Consider the following 18,635-nt stretch of genomic DNA (forward strand, 5'->3'; position numbering starts at 1 on the left):
TATTTTACCAGTCATGATTGTATTTGAAAAGCATTTTTTAATCAACTTAAAAACACTACAAATTTACAAATATTACCATTTTTTTAATTGTTAATAAAATAATTTACATAAAATTCTGTTATATTAAAATACATAGTTCTTATTTCGAATATTCGTAAGAAGGTTTTCGTAACGATATGGACAATATTTATATTAGATTTGTGCAGCTTTTACAAATGTTATCGATGACGTTACAAATACTCTCGCAATTGTTGCGAAAACATTCGTAATAGACTCTCAGATTTTTTATTGTTCTATTTTTATCGCCATTGTATTTAATTTTATAAAACGGTAAATAGTGACTTAAACTTTAAACTGTATAAGTTAGAGGAAAGCCCATTAATATTAATAACGGAAATGAAATCCGGTGCTCGGCGCTTTTGTGGCCAAGTAGCTCTCGACAGCTCAGCGCCGTATTAATCTTTACTTCACCAGCGTAGCCCTACTTAAAACATACTGGTGAGAAACTGAATAAAAACATGGTTTAATAAAATTTAAAAATACAACATTTATTCATAGTAGAGTTTGAGAAAGTTACGTAATATAAATTAAGAATTTTATCACAGCACATAGAAAGCAAATTTCTTCGTCCATACTCATACTGATTAAGCCCAATTACTTTATCGACTGATAAAAAGTCTATACTGCTCGGTGGCTATTGTTCATTATCATCATTTCAGTAGTTACCCCTTCCTTATTTATTACTAGCTGTTGCTGACGTCTTCGTCTGGGCGGAAACTAAAATTTTAATGAACATAGTCTAAGTTACTTAGTGATGACATAGCTTTATAATGGTGCAAGAATTTTTGAAACCGGTCCAGTATTTTTGATTTATTTCGATGCACAAAAAAATATAAACCTTTCCTCTTTATATTACTAGTATAGATGTCTATAATATTGTAACTATGAGAATACCTTTGGAAATATCTATCCCCTTGAATTTTGAAAATTGAATTATTCAACGCACAAATTGTTATTTTAATTGCGAATCATACTAATATCTTACCAATCTTACAATTATTATAAATGTGAAAGTTTAGATGGATGGAGGGATAGATGGATGTTTGTTATAGTTTGTAGCGTAAACAGCTGAACGGATCTCGATGAAATTGGGCATAGAAGTAGAGGATAGTCTGTAAGAACACATAGGCTACTCAATTTGTTTTTTTAATTCCACGTGGACGGAGTCGCGAGCGAAAGCTAGTTAATTCTATTATTATCATAAGAAATCGTTTTTTCACTCATAGCTTTTAAAGAATGTTTTGAAATACAAAAAGCTGGTTACACGTACATGTAAAGACTTGTCACTTAAAAGCGCAATTTCTTCGTTTAAAAACGTGTCGCAAACCGCCGGGATTCTAAGAAACAGATTTAAGAAGCACTTCAAAAATCATTCGCAAACCTCGGCGGAGACGTTCAAACCGCTGTGAAAGGGAAATTGGATTTGTAGAGAATTTCGAGATCGTTTCAATGTGTTACTGAGCTTTTAGAGCCTTATTCAATGACTTGTTTAATTTGCTTTAAATGCGTTATATCGGAAGAATACAAATCTTTTTTATTTTCACACTTAAATGTTATTGAAGTGAAAGAAATAAATGGCAATACTTGCATATAAATATAATTGTGTTTAGAAGGTGGTTTTGAAAAACAAAACAAAAAAAAATGGAAGGATGGGGGAAGCGGATTCGACATGAAAAGGGACGCTTAGAAAGAAGAAATTTCCTCTTTCTTTGCTTCTGTTTGTATGTCGATTACAGATCGCTTTGCTATTTTCGCGAATTCTGGAGAACACCTGCTCGTTTAGCAGCGTATAATATTACATGATTGTAATTAGTTTAATTTTTAAAAATAGAAAATCATAGTTTACGGAATAGTAAAGTACATTTTTAAGAGGCACCTACAAAATTTAAAATATCCAACGCACCCTAAAGTATATGAAGAAAGTGGCTACTTACCTTATTACGTGGAAGTCCATGAACAAAATTACAATTAACATAGAAATGTGGTGCGTGACTCTTCTGTCCCTTTTAGCTAAATTACAAAACACACTCTAATGACAACATTTGAATTTCCTCGAATAAAAGTGACCCTGCAAAGAAATAAAGGGCGTATTGTTTTTAAAAGCTGAAATACCAGTAAAATGGAATAAATTAATAAAAAGATTTTTATTGTTGATACAAAAAATGAGATAACAGTTTCTTATGAGCTAAGAAAACTTAAATCGACAACAGTGTGCTGCAGGCTCAGCGTGGACCGCATGACCTAAGCCATGCCGAGTTGGGTTTCAACCTGTCCCGGATAGTAGCTGGCATACCTGGCACATGCCAGATACTGGCAGGATACAGTAATTTTTTTACTAGATCATTCGCGATGAGACAGTTTTAAGCTTCGTATTTTCTGTTACAAATTCAAATATCGTTTTAGTTTCCTTCAGGTCACTGGGATGACTATTAGCGTCTTCACAAGTCTTTAGCTGACACGCGTTAGTAGCTTGCATGTGTGCCAACTGGCATGTGTATTTTACCAATTTAATTGCTTTATAAAAACTTAAGCAAGAAACCATTTTAAAATGATCTTACAATTTTATGTTTCGATTTCTATGTAACAGTAAGGTAAAGAAAGGTATTTTCAAATTAAAGATTTTTATCGTAGCAATTTTACAACTCAATTTTGAAATGTGCTATTAAAATACAAAGTAGGGTAGCCTGAAAAAAGGTGCAGTTATGTTAATTTCATGGTTGCTATTATGTTATTGAGTCTAAATCACCCCTCGCAATAATACCGGTACTTTCCATGTTCATAAATTGCGCTTTGGTCCTGATACAATCTTAAAAGAGTATTAAGTTATAAAATAATCGCTTAATTGGTACTTAAACTTAAAATTACATACTCACAACTTAAATAGGTGCAATTTGGAACCTTTGAAGCATCATGAGAAGTTGACATTTTGTAATATTATAAAAAATTAAACACAATCATTTTTCACTTATATCTGTTTCGACTTATTATCATTAAAACAGAGAAAATATAATATACAGTAAAGGCCGAATACTGAAACGAATCTAAGACACTTCGCTTCAACAGAAAGCAGAACAAAAAATTCTCAATAGATCGATCGATCGGTAGACTGATTGGCCCTACGGGAAATATTGAAACGTGGTATTGTCATTTAAGACATCATCACATATTTTAACCTTAGTTAATAAAATAGCTTTTTTTTAGTAACCGTTTTATTTTCAGAATTATATTTAGATGCCCAAGGTTCTCTACTAGTACCTACATGTAGTAAAACTCAGAGGAAATCACACCATTTCTCTCGTCTGATTGCCTCTACATTGAAACATGATACCTCATTCCGTATCAAAATACGATTTCCAACTGCAAACGAACTTTCATTTTTGACGCTCATATCTTGGTCCTGTACTTTTTGACTCGAAGCATCAGAAGTGTAAAATTGAGTTCGAATATAATTTTACATTATTGTAATGTTTATTTTTTATTGTTATTGTTATATTAATTTTGGATATTAGACAAACATTACACATGAATAGTGAATGAATGAATGTTTTCACAGTGGTAGTGCCCGCTTTAACATCTTAGCGCGAATGGGCCGGCACGCCCGGTGTAATACCACGACCACACAGAAGACAGGCGTAAAATGGAAGCAATTCCGTGTTTCGTCTGATGAGTGTGGTGCCGGAGGCCTAATTTAAGTCCCTTTCTCTTTACCACCCTTTTCTTATAAGAAGAGGTTGGGTTAGGTTAGGAAGTGGATTTGACGGCGGAGGAGATGCATAGGAAGGGGAAATATCCTCTTTATGTGCGTCTCCTCCTCCGTCGTATAAGGGTAGGCAACGCATCTGCAATTGCGGATGTCTATGGGCAGCGGTCGCTTCGCCATTTTGGCGGCTTCAGGTGCCCGCTTGCTCGTTTGCCACCTTATGTTATAAAAAAAAAAAAATGTTTGGCCAATATTTAAAATATTAAATCGGTATAGGTAACGTTGGCACACTCCGGGCTGCAGCGATAAAGTTCATATAAGCGTTAAAGCGAAATAGCCGTGTTACTCGTAACTTGAGGGTGAAATCAATTTGCTCCTACTGGTAACCGCATCAAGAAAAATAAAACAAAATCGTCAAGTAAAGTTCACTTAACTATAGATTGTCTCAACAATTAAGATTTAGTGTCTTTCTAGTGCCTTGTTTAGTCCCAAATTGCGTAAAAACTGGTGTTTAAAAAGTGTTGGTTTTCATAGACTTTTATTGAAATGGAAATTCAATATTCTATCTACTCTATGAATAAATTATTTTTAGTTACTTATTCTTTGTATACCAGAAAAGGTTTAAGCTTTAAAACCTATGATGTACAATTTTATAATGTCACTAGCTGTTCCCGTGCGGCTTCATCCGCATGAAATTGTCAAAATGTTATTTTATTGTTTCCATGTGTCGAATTATCAATAGCAAATGTTGAAATGACATGACATGAAAAACCTTGACAGTCTTGCTTCCTTGATGTTGGCAGCAATCTATGGTCTCTTTCCCAGATTAGGGTTTTTATCCAAAATATTTACCCCCTAAGTTTAATGGCGTGAAAATATATAGTCTAGAGAATTATTCAAAAATATGCTGTAATTGCTGACATCTTAGGTAACAAAGAAGTGTGAGTTTACGCTTTATTATAATAGTATAGATAATATTTGAAAATGAATTTATTCGCTTTGCATTAGTTGAAACCAAAGCTGTTGAAAGCTGGTCTTGTTTAATAGGTGAATAGACAACGATTTGATTTCCCAACAGGCAATGGAAAAGGTAACGTCGGATTTACCTCAATCTTTCACACAAAGCTTTATTTATTTGTATTGGAAAAGAGAAAAAAAATGTAATAAATTCCGACTTTGTAATATTTAAGCACTTTATTGAATTGCATAAAATTAATGTATACCTAATAGAAATGAATCTTACTATTATAAATGCAAAAGTTCATATGGATGGATGGATGTTTAAACATTTGGGTGGCGATGAAATTTAGCACAGACGTAGAGGAAGAACACATAGGCTACTACTTTTGTTTTTTTTTAAATTCCATGCGGACGGAGTCGCGGGCAAAAGCTAGTAAATTATAAAATGTCGTCAAAATCTCGTTCGTAATTTTGTACAAATTTCAGTCTGTAACATTGAATATTTCGATTTACAAAATGCATATTGTATTCAGTTTTAAGCAATCTGTAAAGCCACTAACTATCCAATTACAAAAGTCTCGGTTATGAAACAATGGTCCTAAATGGCCGCTATACAAAAGGAATGTTTTCGTTAAAAGCCTCATTGTCTCAATTCTTTCATCCAACCAACAATGATTCTACGCAATTAACAATGAAGTCATTAATGACGATGGAAATAAAATTACAAAAAAATCCTTTAGCCATTCAATTTTTAAATAGCAGAAATCACAGCAAATGAATCGCTTGATATTAATATCCACTTAATTAGAACTTAATCATATATACGTTATATCATAATATAAATATGATAAATGCCAAAGTTACGATGGATGGTTGGATGTTTGTTAGCGTTTGTAGCCTAAACGGCAGAACGGATCTCCATGAAATTTGTCATAGGTTTAGAGCGTAGTCTGGAAGAACGCATAAACTATTTATCCCGGGAATAGTTACGGTTCCCGTGGGATTTATTAATTTATTTTTTTATTGTTTACTCGATCGTTCCGCAACGGTTCAACATATCTTATTGATATTTGGCACAGATATAAAACAAATTCTGCAGTACACATGGGATAAGGTTCATCCCCGAGAAATGTCCGGTTCCAGAGGGATACGAAGTTTTTTGTTATTTATATAGTTTGTATGTTTTCTAATACCGCGCGGACGAAGTCGCGGGCAATAGCTAGTTTACTATAAACAATTGACTTTGTTTGATAAGTTTTTCATTCATTCACGTAAAAAAAATATAAATATTTACACACAGGAAAAAAACGTTTTGTATAACATAAGTTTTATTAATGCTGTACTAAGATATTGTTTGATTTTTTTTTTATGTTGTTTAATTACTTTTTATCTATATAACTTTGTGTCTTAATAGCTTTTGCCCGCGCCCGCGTGGTATAAAACAAAAAAAAAAAGTAAGTAACCTATGTGTTATTTCAGACTATCCTCGATATCTATTCCAAATTTCATCGAGATCTAACAGACTGATCTACAAAGTACCAAACGTCCATCCATCTAAACTTTCGCATTTATAACATTATAGTAAAACTGAATAATGTTCCGATATGTGTTTAACAACGATGTGAACAAAAAAAAATCTTAGTGTAGGCTCTATTTGGCATTGGATCACAAGCGTCAGGTGCAAATCCGATTTCCCTTGTTACACTAACGATGCATTTGTAAATCGCAGCTCGATCTCAAGCACTTTTTGTTGACTGATTTTATTGTCCGCTGTCAAATGGAAATTGGAGCAATACTCTTGCAATATTACAATATAATTTATTACTTTTAAAATTATATGTATAGACTATCTGAAGTTTAAATGTGCAGATTTAAAAATAATATTTTCAAGTACTACGTATCCCTTGTTCCTAAGACTGATATTGTAGAGATCCGTTAAGTTCTTTTTATGATATGTCGTGACATTCATCCATCCGTACAAATTTTCGCATTTATAATATTAGTACTATGTTTTTGCATACATAAATATTAGGTATATTTTGGACTAGCTTTCGCCCGCGACTCCATCCACATGGAATTGAAAAAAACCAAAGTGAATAGCCTATGTGTTCTTCCAGACTTTCTTTTACATCTTTGCCAAATTTCATCGAAATCTGTTCAGCCGTTTAGGTTGCAAACTCTAACAAAAATACATCTATCCATCCGTCTAAACTTTGGTATTTATTATATTAGTAAGATTGTCATACTTATTATGGCTGCTATTATAATTTTTACTACCACAATTCCCTTCGAACTATCTCGAATCAAATTCGTGACTTCCTATTGAATATCACTAAGAAAACGACCCCTAAGATCGCTCAAGTATACTTACGATGAAGCATTTCTTCTCATTTCTGGAAACTCTTAACGGCTTTTAGAGAGCTACTGAATGAAACTCAATCACTTATGCAAATGATAGTACTCTAATTAAAAATCATTGAATAAAAAAAGCAAAAGAAGGACACGAGGAATGTTCCAGAATTTACACAATAAAATTGCCTTGCGTAAATGGCTTCGGAATTCAACCCGACATTTAATGAAATATAAAAAAAATCAGTACGTGTCTTTCATTTGATAGTGTGGTAGAGTTTTGATTTGATTATAGAAATTAACAATTTCAATCCTTATTTAAATGAATTCTAGTAACTTTATAAGTGTTTAATTGCTGGCGGGCATTTAAAATAGGCAAGTCGTATCAGAGTAATTAAGAGCAAGCATTCTTTTCAAACTTACCTTTGTTTCTTCGCGAAACAAAACCCTTAATTATGACAATTGTCTTGACGTTATAAGATTTTAAATAGACTTGGAGGAATAATTTGAATTATTCAGTTAATTTCATAATAATTACGCTGTGTGTTTACTATAAAACTTTATACTGCAATACTTTTGGCCCAAACATAAGTGTTAGAAAACTATGTTTGTTGACGTTGGTTTTATGATTTACATTCTACAATATTTCTAGGGTACAGCTATTTCTAGAGATATAATTTTAAACCTAAAGCGATATTGTTAACTACAAAATAGACCCATAAAGCATAAATCTTACTAATGTCATAAATTCGATAGTACAATAAATAGAAACACGGTTGGATTTTTGTTAGAGTTTGTATCCTAAACTGCTGAACAAATCTCAAAGAAATTTGGTACAGATATAGAGCATTTTCTAGAAGAAAACATAGGCTAATTGGCTTTGTTTGTTTTTAATTCAACACAGACGAAGTCGCGGGCGAAAGTTAGTCTTACAATAAATAGACTGTTCATTTAAGGGCTAAGGGTAATAAACGAGGGGAGGTACATTGAATATCAAGGGATTAATTTGTCTCCAAACTGACATAGGTTCGTAAAATAGGTAAACGTATAAGTAAGATGGATACGTCAATGTCAGAAGACACGAGATAGAGATTTTAAACAACATTTTATTAGCCTTGATTGATTGAAAATCAATGTCAAAATTACTGTTAAATCGACTGCAAGAACACATCTAAAAGTGGTAGTTGAGTTGTACAATTAGTTACAAGTGAAAACAAATATGCACGGGAATTGCAAACTTTCTCTTATTAAATCACTGGCTATGAAAGCTAAATTAATTTCCATAACGGGATTTTAGGGCTTGGCACAAGTTATAAAATCAGGAGGAAATATTTTTGAAATAAAATATAAAAGATGACGATTTGACAAATTAACTTAAATAATACTATTCCACGATATTCTCTCGTTTATTATTGAAATAATAATGAGGTAGACTGTTTGAATGAATTATAATAGTGAAGGTTATTTAGTAATTCATAAGAAATAAAAAGAGCGGAACAAAATCAGTGATATTAAAATTAAAAATAATGCAATGAAAAACTCAAGCTTGTTAAAATCGCTCATATATTGTAACTTGCACCAAAAATGTAACATTTCTTTATTTGCCACTTAATATTTGAGCTTAATTAAACCCTCAGATAATTCGGTTTTAAGAGGCTATCCTTTTGGAATTTAAGACCAAGATTAAGAGATTAAGCTATTTGAAAATATTTAAGGGTTTTCTTAAACATTAATTTGGTCCGTTTCGTACCGAATATTAGGATAAAATGTTAATAAAATTTAATCAACTCTGGACATTTTCTCCTATATTTTCTAACTTTTAACAAATTGTACGTGAATATTTAAACCAGTAGATTTAATACAACTACGTATGGTTTTGTTTTTTCCTCTCCTCGTTAAATAAAATTGTTTCTCTGATTAATGGCTGATGCAAGTTATTTTTGGATTTAAATAAAGGTTCTCTTGTTTCTCTTATATCGTATGTTTTATATTTCAAAAGCCTTTTAACAAAATGTGGCTTCTGTAAAGGAACCTTTGATGTCAAATATATTACAAAAGACATTTTTTGAAACATTGTATTGCTTAAGGAAGTAATTACACTAATGTATGGTTGGTTGATATATTAGATTCTATGAACAAATATAAAATTTTGTTCATTTCTTGTCAAGATTATCATAAAGAATACATTTTTGTATTAAACATAATAAAAATTGTAAAAAAAAAACTTTTAATTATGGTTTTATTACATTGATCATACTAATATTATAAATGCTAAGATATGCATAGTTGAATGTTACAATACGTACTTCATCTATACTTCTGTACTATTATAATAAAGCGTAAACACACACTTCTTTGTTGCCTAAGATGTCAGCAATTACAGCATATTTTTGAATATTTTTTTAATAAAAAGCCCTACACTTACGTCACGCTTTAGGCTATATGTTTTCACGCCATTAAACTTAGGTGGTAAATATTTTAGATAAAAACCCTAATATATGAAAGAGACCATAAGTTGCTGCCAACATCAAGGAAGCAAGTTTGCCAAGGTTCGTCATGTCATGTCATTTTGACATTTGCTATTGATAATTTGACAAACGTAAACAATATTGTAAATTTTTCAAAATTACATGCGGATGAAGCCGCACGGGAACAGCTAGTAATTGATATTTATGAACTTGATTCAAATGGTGAACCAGGCTATGTTCACTAGCTAAGATTACCATAGACTACTTGTTAGTTTATACCCAATTCCGGCGATATTACAATACCTTCATATTAGCAAGATACTAAGAGAACAAGAAATCAGAATCTTTATCCGTGCCTACAATACCAAGGGGAAATGAAACAGATGCCATTTCAACTAACAAAACGCTACGGTACAAAATTACTTCGGTAAGTAGCTGAAACGTCGCGCGATTTAACTGGGAATCTCATCCCGGGAGAGCTTTAATACGACTGAAACAGGCAGAGCATGCAAGAATATGTTACCATGCCTCGATATGTTAACATACTGCAAGAATTTAAATCTATGTTAATATGAGGTGAAATGACAACCCTGAAAATCTTTTTTTTAAATCTGATCAAATACTGAAGTCAATCACGTGATAAATGAAAACACGACACAAACTTATATAGTTTCTTACTATGTAAGTTAATATAAATTTATTTAATAACTAGCTTTCGCCCGCGACTCCTTCCGCGTGGAATTAAAAAAAAACCTAAGTGTTCTTTTTTTTTATAATATAAGGTGACAAACGTGCAAGCGGCCACCTGAATCCGCCAAAATAGCGATGCGACCGCTGCCCATGGACCTCCGCAATTGCAGATGCGTTGCTTACCCCTATCCGACGGAGGAGGAGACGCACATAAAGAGGATTCTTCCCCTTCCTATGCCTCTCCTCCACCGTCAAATCCACTTTCTCTTCCCATCCTCTCCTTATAAGAAAGGGATGGTAAAGGGAAAGGGACTTAAATTAGGCCTTCGGCACCACACTCATCAGACGAAACACGGAATTGGTTCCATTTCACGCCTGTCTTCTGTGTGGTCGTGGTATTACACCGGGCGTGCCGGCCCATTCGTGCTAAGATGTTAAAGCGGGCACTACCACTGTTAAAGGTTCTTCCAGACTATCCTCTAATTTTATACCAAACTTCATCGAAATACGTTTAGTCGTTAGGGCTACAAACGGTAACAAACATCCATCCATCCATCTAAACTTTCGCATTTATAATATTAGTATAAAGTATCATGTAAATGCAATAAAGAGCAGTAGACTGAATTGTAAGCAATTTGTTTATTTTTTGGATTGGAATATTCCCGTTAAAGGGAGGAATTTTAAATTAAGGCCGCACCCGTATCATTCCGACTGCAAGTGATGGCGGTTTGTGCTTGTTTTGTAAACTGTTTTGCGTACAAAAATATAAAATCGAGTTAAAATGTAAAAAGCAGCTTTGTATTAAATTCAGACTAAAATCTACTGTTACTATACATGCGAAAGTTTAGATGGATGTTTGTTACAGTTTCTCGACTTAATTGCTGAACATATCTCGATGAAATTGAGAATAGATGTAGAGCACAGTCTGAAAGAACACATAGGCTACATTCTTTTGTTTTTTTTTCTACGATCCAACGAATAACAATCAATTTATTAATTTTGCCTACGTTTTCAACTGCCGCAACATCATCATCATTTGCATTTTACTATAGTCTTTTCAGCAAGTTGTAAGTTTCTGTGTGTTAGATTTAAATGCTGTTTTATTGTACAATGTAATCTAATTTAAGAATAACATTATCTCATAAATCTAACTGGTTTGTTTACGACCCTTCGCAGTCTCCAACCGCATACAAGATTTATACGTTGTACTTTTATACACAAGAAATGTATTTATTTCGTGGAATATAAGTTATTATGAATAGTTATAGATAGGCAGATTTAATGCCTGTAACAACCGATATAAGAAAATAATGAAAAATGTTTAGTCCGGTAAAGAAAATAAAAATCGTAAATACTAACTACCAATAACATTTTCGGATCAATCTATCTATACTATTATAATAAAGCGTAAACACACTCTTCTGTGTTGCCTAAGATGTCAGCAATCACAGCATATTTTCGAATAACTCTTTTTTAAATAAAAAGCCCTACACCTACGTCACGCTTTAGGCTATACATTTTCACGCCGTTAAACTATATAAATATTTTGTACAAAAACCCTAATGTGGGAAAGAGACCATAAGTTGTTGCCAACATCAAGGAAGCAAGGTTTGGCATCATGTCATGTCATTTTGACATTTCCAATTGATAATTTGACAAATGTGAATAAAATGATTTTTTTATAATTTTATGCGGATGAAGTCGTATGGGAACAGCTAGTTCTGTATAACAATAGAGCTGGTTATCGGAATATTGCTTGTAAATTGCAATAAAAAACAAATTACCCTAACCAGCACCTTCACAAAAATACAGTAAACAGTCGACTTTACTTAGGACTTGTACAATTTGATTATACAAATGCGTAAGTATACCATTCTTAGACATCGCAATTTATATTTAACAATATCTTCCGAGTCGACTTCATTCAATGTAACCACCGTCACATGAAATAAAAATTATATCGCATTTTGAATAAAACCGAATCATCTTATCTTAGGGAAAACGTTTCCATTATCATTTTTATTAACGTGCCGGGAATGAGCCACGTTCAGATCGGCCGGCAATTTTTGCGGCGCCTGTATTTCCATAAATTTTATGAGCGAGGGTGCAAAATGAAATTAGAAAGACTAAGATTTTCTTGAATTCGTTTACGATGTATTTCATTTCACGGTAAATACAATGGAAATAGGCTGACATTCAATTAAATTTATGATCAACATAATCCGGGATAGCATCCTGAATTAATAGACTCTGTAATCATAGTCGACTTAAGAAACGAATCTCGTAAAATTAAAAAAGTAAAAGTAATTGTAGTAAATTAAAATGTTTTCGATATAGAATAAAAACATGCGAAGTACAATTATCGTCTACTAGCTTTCGTCCGCGACTCCATCCTCGTGGAATTAAAAAAAAATTAAAATAAGTAGCGTATGTTCTACCAGATTATCCCCTACAACCATGCTAAATTATATCGAAATCTGTTCAGCAGTTTAGGCTACAAACTCTACCAAACATCCATCTATCCATCCATCCATCTAAACTTTTGCATTTATAATATTAAGATTTACTAAGTTGTACTAAAAGGTAACCTATTTTACTGCATACTTCAATAACGATTAAAAATATTGACGTTCTATACAATAACACGTGTTCACACAATATAACGTTAGCGTTGAGTGACACATTCGTAAACCGGTTAATTGGTGTTTGGAGTTTACTGCGGTAAATTGTCACTAGGAATAACCTGTCATGTTCACTCTATACAAATAACTACCCAGTTATTACTACAGCTATGCCAAGTTTTATCGAGATCCATTCATCAGTTTAGGCTACAAACGAGGCTACAAACAAACATACAAACAATACGACTTAGGGTCCTTCAAGCGAGCCTACAATTTCCTCAAAGACCGGCAACGCATCTGTAGTTTCTCTGGTGTTGCGGATGTACATAGCCGTCGTTGATCACCTCTGTGTTCGCGCCGCTCGTTTGCCCCCGTCTCTTAAAAAAAAACATCCATCCATCCGTTCGTTCGTATGTATTTGAATAACTCAAAAACTACTAGGCTTATTTTAAAAATTACTGGACCATTAAAAGCATAAATTATCAGCAAACATTAGCTTTTTATTTTCATGCGGACGAAGTCACAACTAGTTAAATATAAGTGTACCAGTTATTCGAGATTAATCCATTAAATCCTAAAACAATATTAAAATCATTCCACTCTAAAATTGAACTTATAAATTTGCATCTTAATTATTAATAAAAGATCCCTCGAAACATGAGTAGAATAAAGGGTAAATTGATAGCCTTTTAGAATTCACGAGGTACGATAACTTGTGAATATACCTTTTCAAGTATAAAATATCAGCTTTAAACAACTTTACTAGTATATCATAATAACACTTTAATACTTATATCATAAATATGAAAGTTTAGATGGATGGATGGAGGTTTGTTAGAGTTTGCAGCCTAAACTACTGAACGGATCCCAATGAAATCTGGCATACATGTAGGAGATAGTCTAGAAGAACACATAGGCTACTTGGTTTTGTGTATTTTAATACCACGCGGACAGTCGCGGGCGAAAGCTAGTATTGAATTATCTAATGATGTTTCTGTATAATAATTTTCACAGTGATATTAAAACACATTAGCAATTCCGTATAATTTAATCACGTGGTATACCGCATTACACTTACGCACACGAATAAACATTATATTCGTATCACGAAATAATATATTTTTGTATAGATCAAGTTGTAAAGTAATTTACGGATCGTACGCATATATTTATTTTTACTTCTTTACTAACATAGCATATTTTTTAATAGTTATTTAAAAAAAATCCCTACACTTACAACACGCTTTAGGCTATACATTTTCAGGCTATTGAACTTAGGGGTAAATAAATTGGGAAAAAACCACCATGTGGGAAAGGGATTATAAACTACAAGCTGCCGACATTGAGAAAGCAAGTTTATTATGATAAAGGTAATTTTGACATTTGCGATTGAAATTTTGACAATTGTAAACAATAAAACAAAGTTTTGAAAATTAAGTCTCACCCTAAAGTTTAACATCGAATCCGTACAATCATCGGCCCAATGGTAAAAAAATCCCTTAGGGTCGATTGCTTAGTAGGTTCATCGGTCCAACGGGATACATAGTCTAACTGTGGTTTGTGATAGCTCACGGATAGATTAAAGTGGTTTGAAATAGCGATCGATAACCATTAGGATATTAAGCAGAACGAATGGCGACCACATCTTAGTAAAAGGATTACAACGCCATCAAGATGAAAATAGCACGAAAGAACCGTAGAGATACCTATATAGTTAGAAAACTAAAAGCTTTTAATGGACTACGTTCAGAAGTCTCTTACTACTCAATTAAGGTTAGCTTATTGGTACATTTTATGACGTCACAATAAACTGTTACGTCACCTCGTAAATCCAACTAACAAGTTTACGGCCACGTTACCTGATTGCGGGACCTACGCCAAAACTTAATTGCTGGAAGGGAACGTGTCACGCGTTAACAACGGCTTCTGGTCGCCTATAAACTTTAGTATTCGATGGGCGCATTTAAGCAAGCAAAATGCTTAGAGAACATGCTGTTAAGCTCTTCGCTTGTTTTATTTTATGGTGAATACTACCTTTCGCCCGCGACTCCGTCCGCGTGGAATTAAAAAAAACAAAAGTGAGTAGCCTATGTGTTCCACACTATCCTTTACATGTATGCCAAATTTCATCAAAATCCGTTCAGCCGTTTAGGCTACAAACATCCATCCATCTAAACTTTCACATTTATAATATTAGTATGTAGTATGATTATTGTCGTGGCCAGAAACAGAATGAGAAAAACTAATGGTATTTCAATCGGCTTTCCTATCACAATTGTTTCTAATGTAGGTAAAGAAATAAGTTCCGTACTTTACCGCAATATAGCAAGGGTTTTTATATTCCCGGTCGGTTATGACTTAAAAGGAAAATACATTACCGTCTACAAATTCAAATAGTTTGTTGTAACAAAAGAATTTCTTTTTAAATTTTGAATACGCAATTAATAGCAAAGTACGCGAAGTTGCCACTCAAAGAATAAGTTTATAATTTATTCTGGTTTACCTTGCTTAACATCGGGGTTACAGAATAATTAAGACATTTAAAACAAAAGCTGCCTGCGGTTAAAAAGAATGAAAGGAGGAAAATATCTTAAGTTATATGCAAAGGTATTTTTACTCCAATGTTTTACTCGGTAATAATTCCGTATTTTAATGTTTGTATTTTTAATATATTTACTTTAATTAAAATGTAATTTAACCAAATATCGCGAGTGTTAAAATGTAAATTTACTTACTACGATACAAAGTTTGTTGAAATGATGACTCACAGTAATCAACCAGGTGTTGTAGACGTGTTACGATTTAAACTAAGCCGGGTAAACCTAATTACTAAGAGATTATGGTCTTAAGGATATCGTACGTAGATAATTATGAGTTTCAAGACAAATTTACTTTGCTTATATCTTGTAAACGTAGTCCTTAATATTGTATATAGACACGGAAAATGATAGAATAAGTAATGTCAAGACTAAAACAAAATTACAGGCATAGTATTTAATACTTAGGTCAAGTAATTAACGTAACGATTGTCCGCGCAGTTCAGAGGGGCGCTAACCACAAATGTCAGAACTCAGACGGACTCTGTAATTACACTTGTCAACTGGAATAGCAATTAAATGTAATTACTATAATTCATATGAGTACTAATTATGTTAGGTTTATTAGATTTCACTCACAGTTACACCAGCAGGACAACTTTTCTAACATTTTTTAATATCTGGACAAAAAATTGTTTTAGGAACAATACTGAAACGACAGAAAACTGACGGAACATAGTTTGAAGGACTATAACGTGATAACGAGAAAAATAAGGCAATGATGATTAAAGCTTATTAAATGTTACTTCGAGTTTCTAATAATTTCTAATCTATTCAACAAAGAATATTTAGACATTCTTAGAAAAGCGTAATTTTGATGCTGGTAAAGTGAAAATTCAAACAATCGGTTTATTTTTGTGAAAGAGTTTAATCAACTTGGGATAGTATATGTTGAAGAAAACTTACCACTTTAACATGTTAATTACGAACTTGTTAAAGGAAAGTTATGGGACACCATTTAACTTGTCCGTACAACTTTAAACTGTTGCGGTTGAAGACCTTTCATGACGCGTTAGAAGATAATCATTAACCGAACTATCAAACTCTTCTTTTACATAAAGATTCATTCATTGTTTCATAAACTGAACCATGTACTAGTAGTTAAGGGGAGGCTGAAAACCAACGCGGCTTTTTTTATTTTTATTTCATTAATATGTTTTGTAAATTGCGCCGACCCTACGGGAGTAGGATAAGGAGATGATGATAATGATGAATATGTTTTGTAAATTCAACAGTGCTAGAGCCCGCTTTAACATCTTCGCACGAATGGGTCTGCTCGTTTGGTGTAATACCACGACCACACAGAAGACAGGCGTGAAGTGGGAGTAATCTCGCGTTTTGTCTCATGAGTGTGGTGCCGAAGGCCTAAATTTAATCCCTTTCCCTTTCCACCCTTTTCTTAAGAGGTAAGGATGGGAAGGAAAAGTGAATTTGACGCTGGAGGAAGACGCGTAGGAAGGGGAAATGCCCTCTTTATGTGCGTCTCCTCCACCATCAATTAAAAGTAGGCAACATATCTGCAATTGCGGATGTTTATGGGCAGCGGTCGCTTTCCATTTCGGTGGATTTGGGTGGCCGCTTGCTCGTTTGCCACCTTATATTATAAAAAAAAAAATTCAATGTGCTGTTCTGAAAGTCATAAATTTTCAAATTATGAAATATTCAGCAAATATAATAAAAACATAATAAATTATTCAGTAAAGTTAGAAATATGACATCATCTAAAGAACTAGAATCTTAAAATTGGCAAATTCACAAACAAGGTCAAGTTATACAAAGTGGCTAGAATACAAACGTTTTATCTAACCTGTAGGTGACAGATGACAAAACAAGCTTAAATTGAAGATATTGTAAAGATATTCCAAAGGAGACTACTGCAGCTACTTCTAATATACAATTATTCGTATAATTCTACTTCGTACCTTGTTTATTCATTTTAGATGAAAATAAAAGCGTCGTGGAAATTGCTCGCGTGAAAATAAAACTCATTCCGCGGGAAACTTAATAAAGAGCGATAATCAGGCAATTTCACAGTTTAAGCTCTAGGATATCTGTTATGGTGTATATCTTTATATTTTTTTAAGTTGCCACCCAGGTTAAGAGTTGGAAGCAAGGGTAGGTTATTATTTAATTTCAGAGAAAATACTAAGTCTCTACATATAGCTGGACTTCAGGACTCTGTATAACGTCAAGATGTAATAAAGAACACGTTACTATTCCTATTACCATTTTGATAAATAATTTTAGCAAAACTTCTCCATAAAATCCGCAGTCGTGTTAATGAATTTTTGTGGTTATTTATTACCTACTTAATTACTTTACTTCGGAAGTTCACTGAGTTTAAGAAATTATAATTATATTTCTATTAACAGGCATATCTTCATAGAGTCTGTACAAAACGGAATTAAAAAAAATCGTGATTTTTCGTTTTTTTTTTCTATTCTATGTGAATTCAGCCAGTTAATCTGTACTTAGACTTTTTTTTCTTTATCAATTTATAAATTTTTCTTTCGTTGTCATTTGATTATCTTAAACCGTGTACGGATCCCCTAAGTTGATTCTATATCAGCTATTTAGTTATCCGGTGTAGATATTATTCACACATTTTATGAGCGAGGGTGCGAAATTGAATTTATAAAGGCAATTTTCTTCAAGTGCTTATAAGTTAATATTTTTGGACCATCAAGTCTTAAAGATATTATTTTAAACGATAAATTATATTTTTAATTATAACTGACTAGCTTTCGTCCGCGACTCCGTCGGGGTGGAATTAAAAAAAAAACAAAAGTAAGTAGCCTATGTGTTTTTTCCGACTATCCTCTACATCTATACCAAATTTCATTGAAATCCGTTCAGCCGTTTAGGCTACAAACTCTAACAAACATCCATCCATCCATCCATCTAAACTTTCGCATTTATAATATTAGTTAGTTAGATTATAAATACAAAGATAAAATTTATAAATACAACATACAGTAATCTAGAAATTGGTTATAAAGAAAAATAACACACTAAACGATTACTTGGTTCTATCTACCCAATGTAATATACATTATGAAAAGAAACCGAAACAATTTAGCTGAACCCGCTTCGAAACGCATTATCTAAATGAGATTGCCCAATTATTATTTTTTATTGCTGTAAACGAAACGGGCGTGGGGTTCACTTTCATGTTATATATTTCTTCACC

At 32.9% G+C, this 18,635-nt stretch overlaps 1 protein-coding gene across 3 annotated transcripts in view; it reads right to left on the bottom strand.

Annotated features, from left to right (window-relative positions):
• Positions 1–578: 578 nt before the first annotated feature.
• Positions 579–18,635, bottom strand: part of LOC106107699 — a 34,267-nt gene continuing 16,210 nt past the window's right edge. The window contains exons 28-30 of one of the 3 annotated variants that reach the window (XM_013288682.1): positions 1,995–2,128; positions 1,331–1,463; positions 579–777 (exon numbers count right to left, since the gene is read on the bottom strand). In XM_013288682.1, coding sequence (XP_013144136.1) covers positions 2,071–2,128 — 58 coding nt within the window. In that variant the 3' untranslated portion in view covers positions 579–777; positions 1,331–1,463; positions 1,995–2,070. Of the gene's footprint in view, positions 778–1,330; positions 1,464–1,994; positions 2,129–18,635 lie in introns of those variants that run through there. The other 2 variants (XM_013288680.1, XM_013288684.1) reach the window with 2 other exon arrangements.

This window comes from Papilio polytes, unplaced genomic scaffold (assembly GCF_000836215.1).
Source record: "Papilio polytes unplaced genomic scaffold, Ppol_1.0 DF821956.1, whole genome shotgun sequence".
NCBI lineage: Eukaryota > Metazoa > Arthropoda > Insecta > Lepidoptera > Papilionidae > Papilio > Papilio polytes.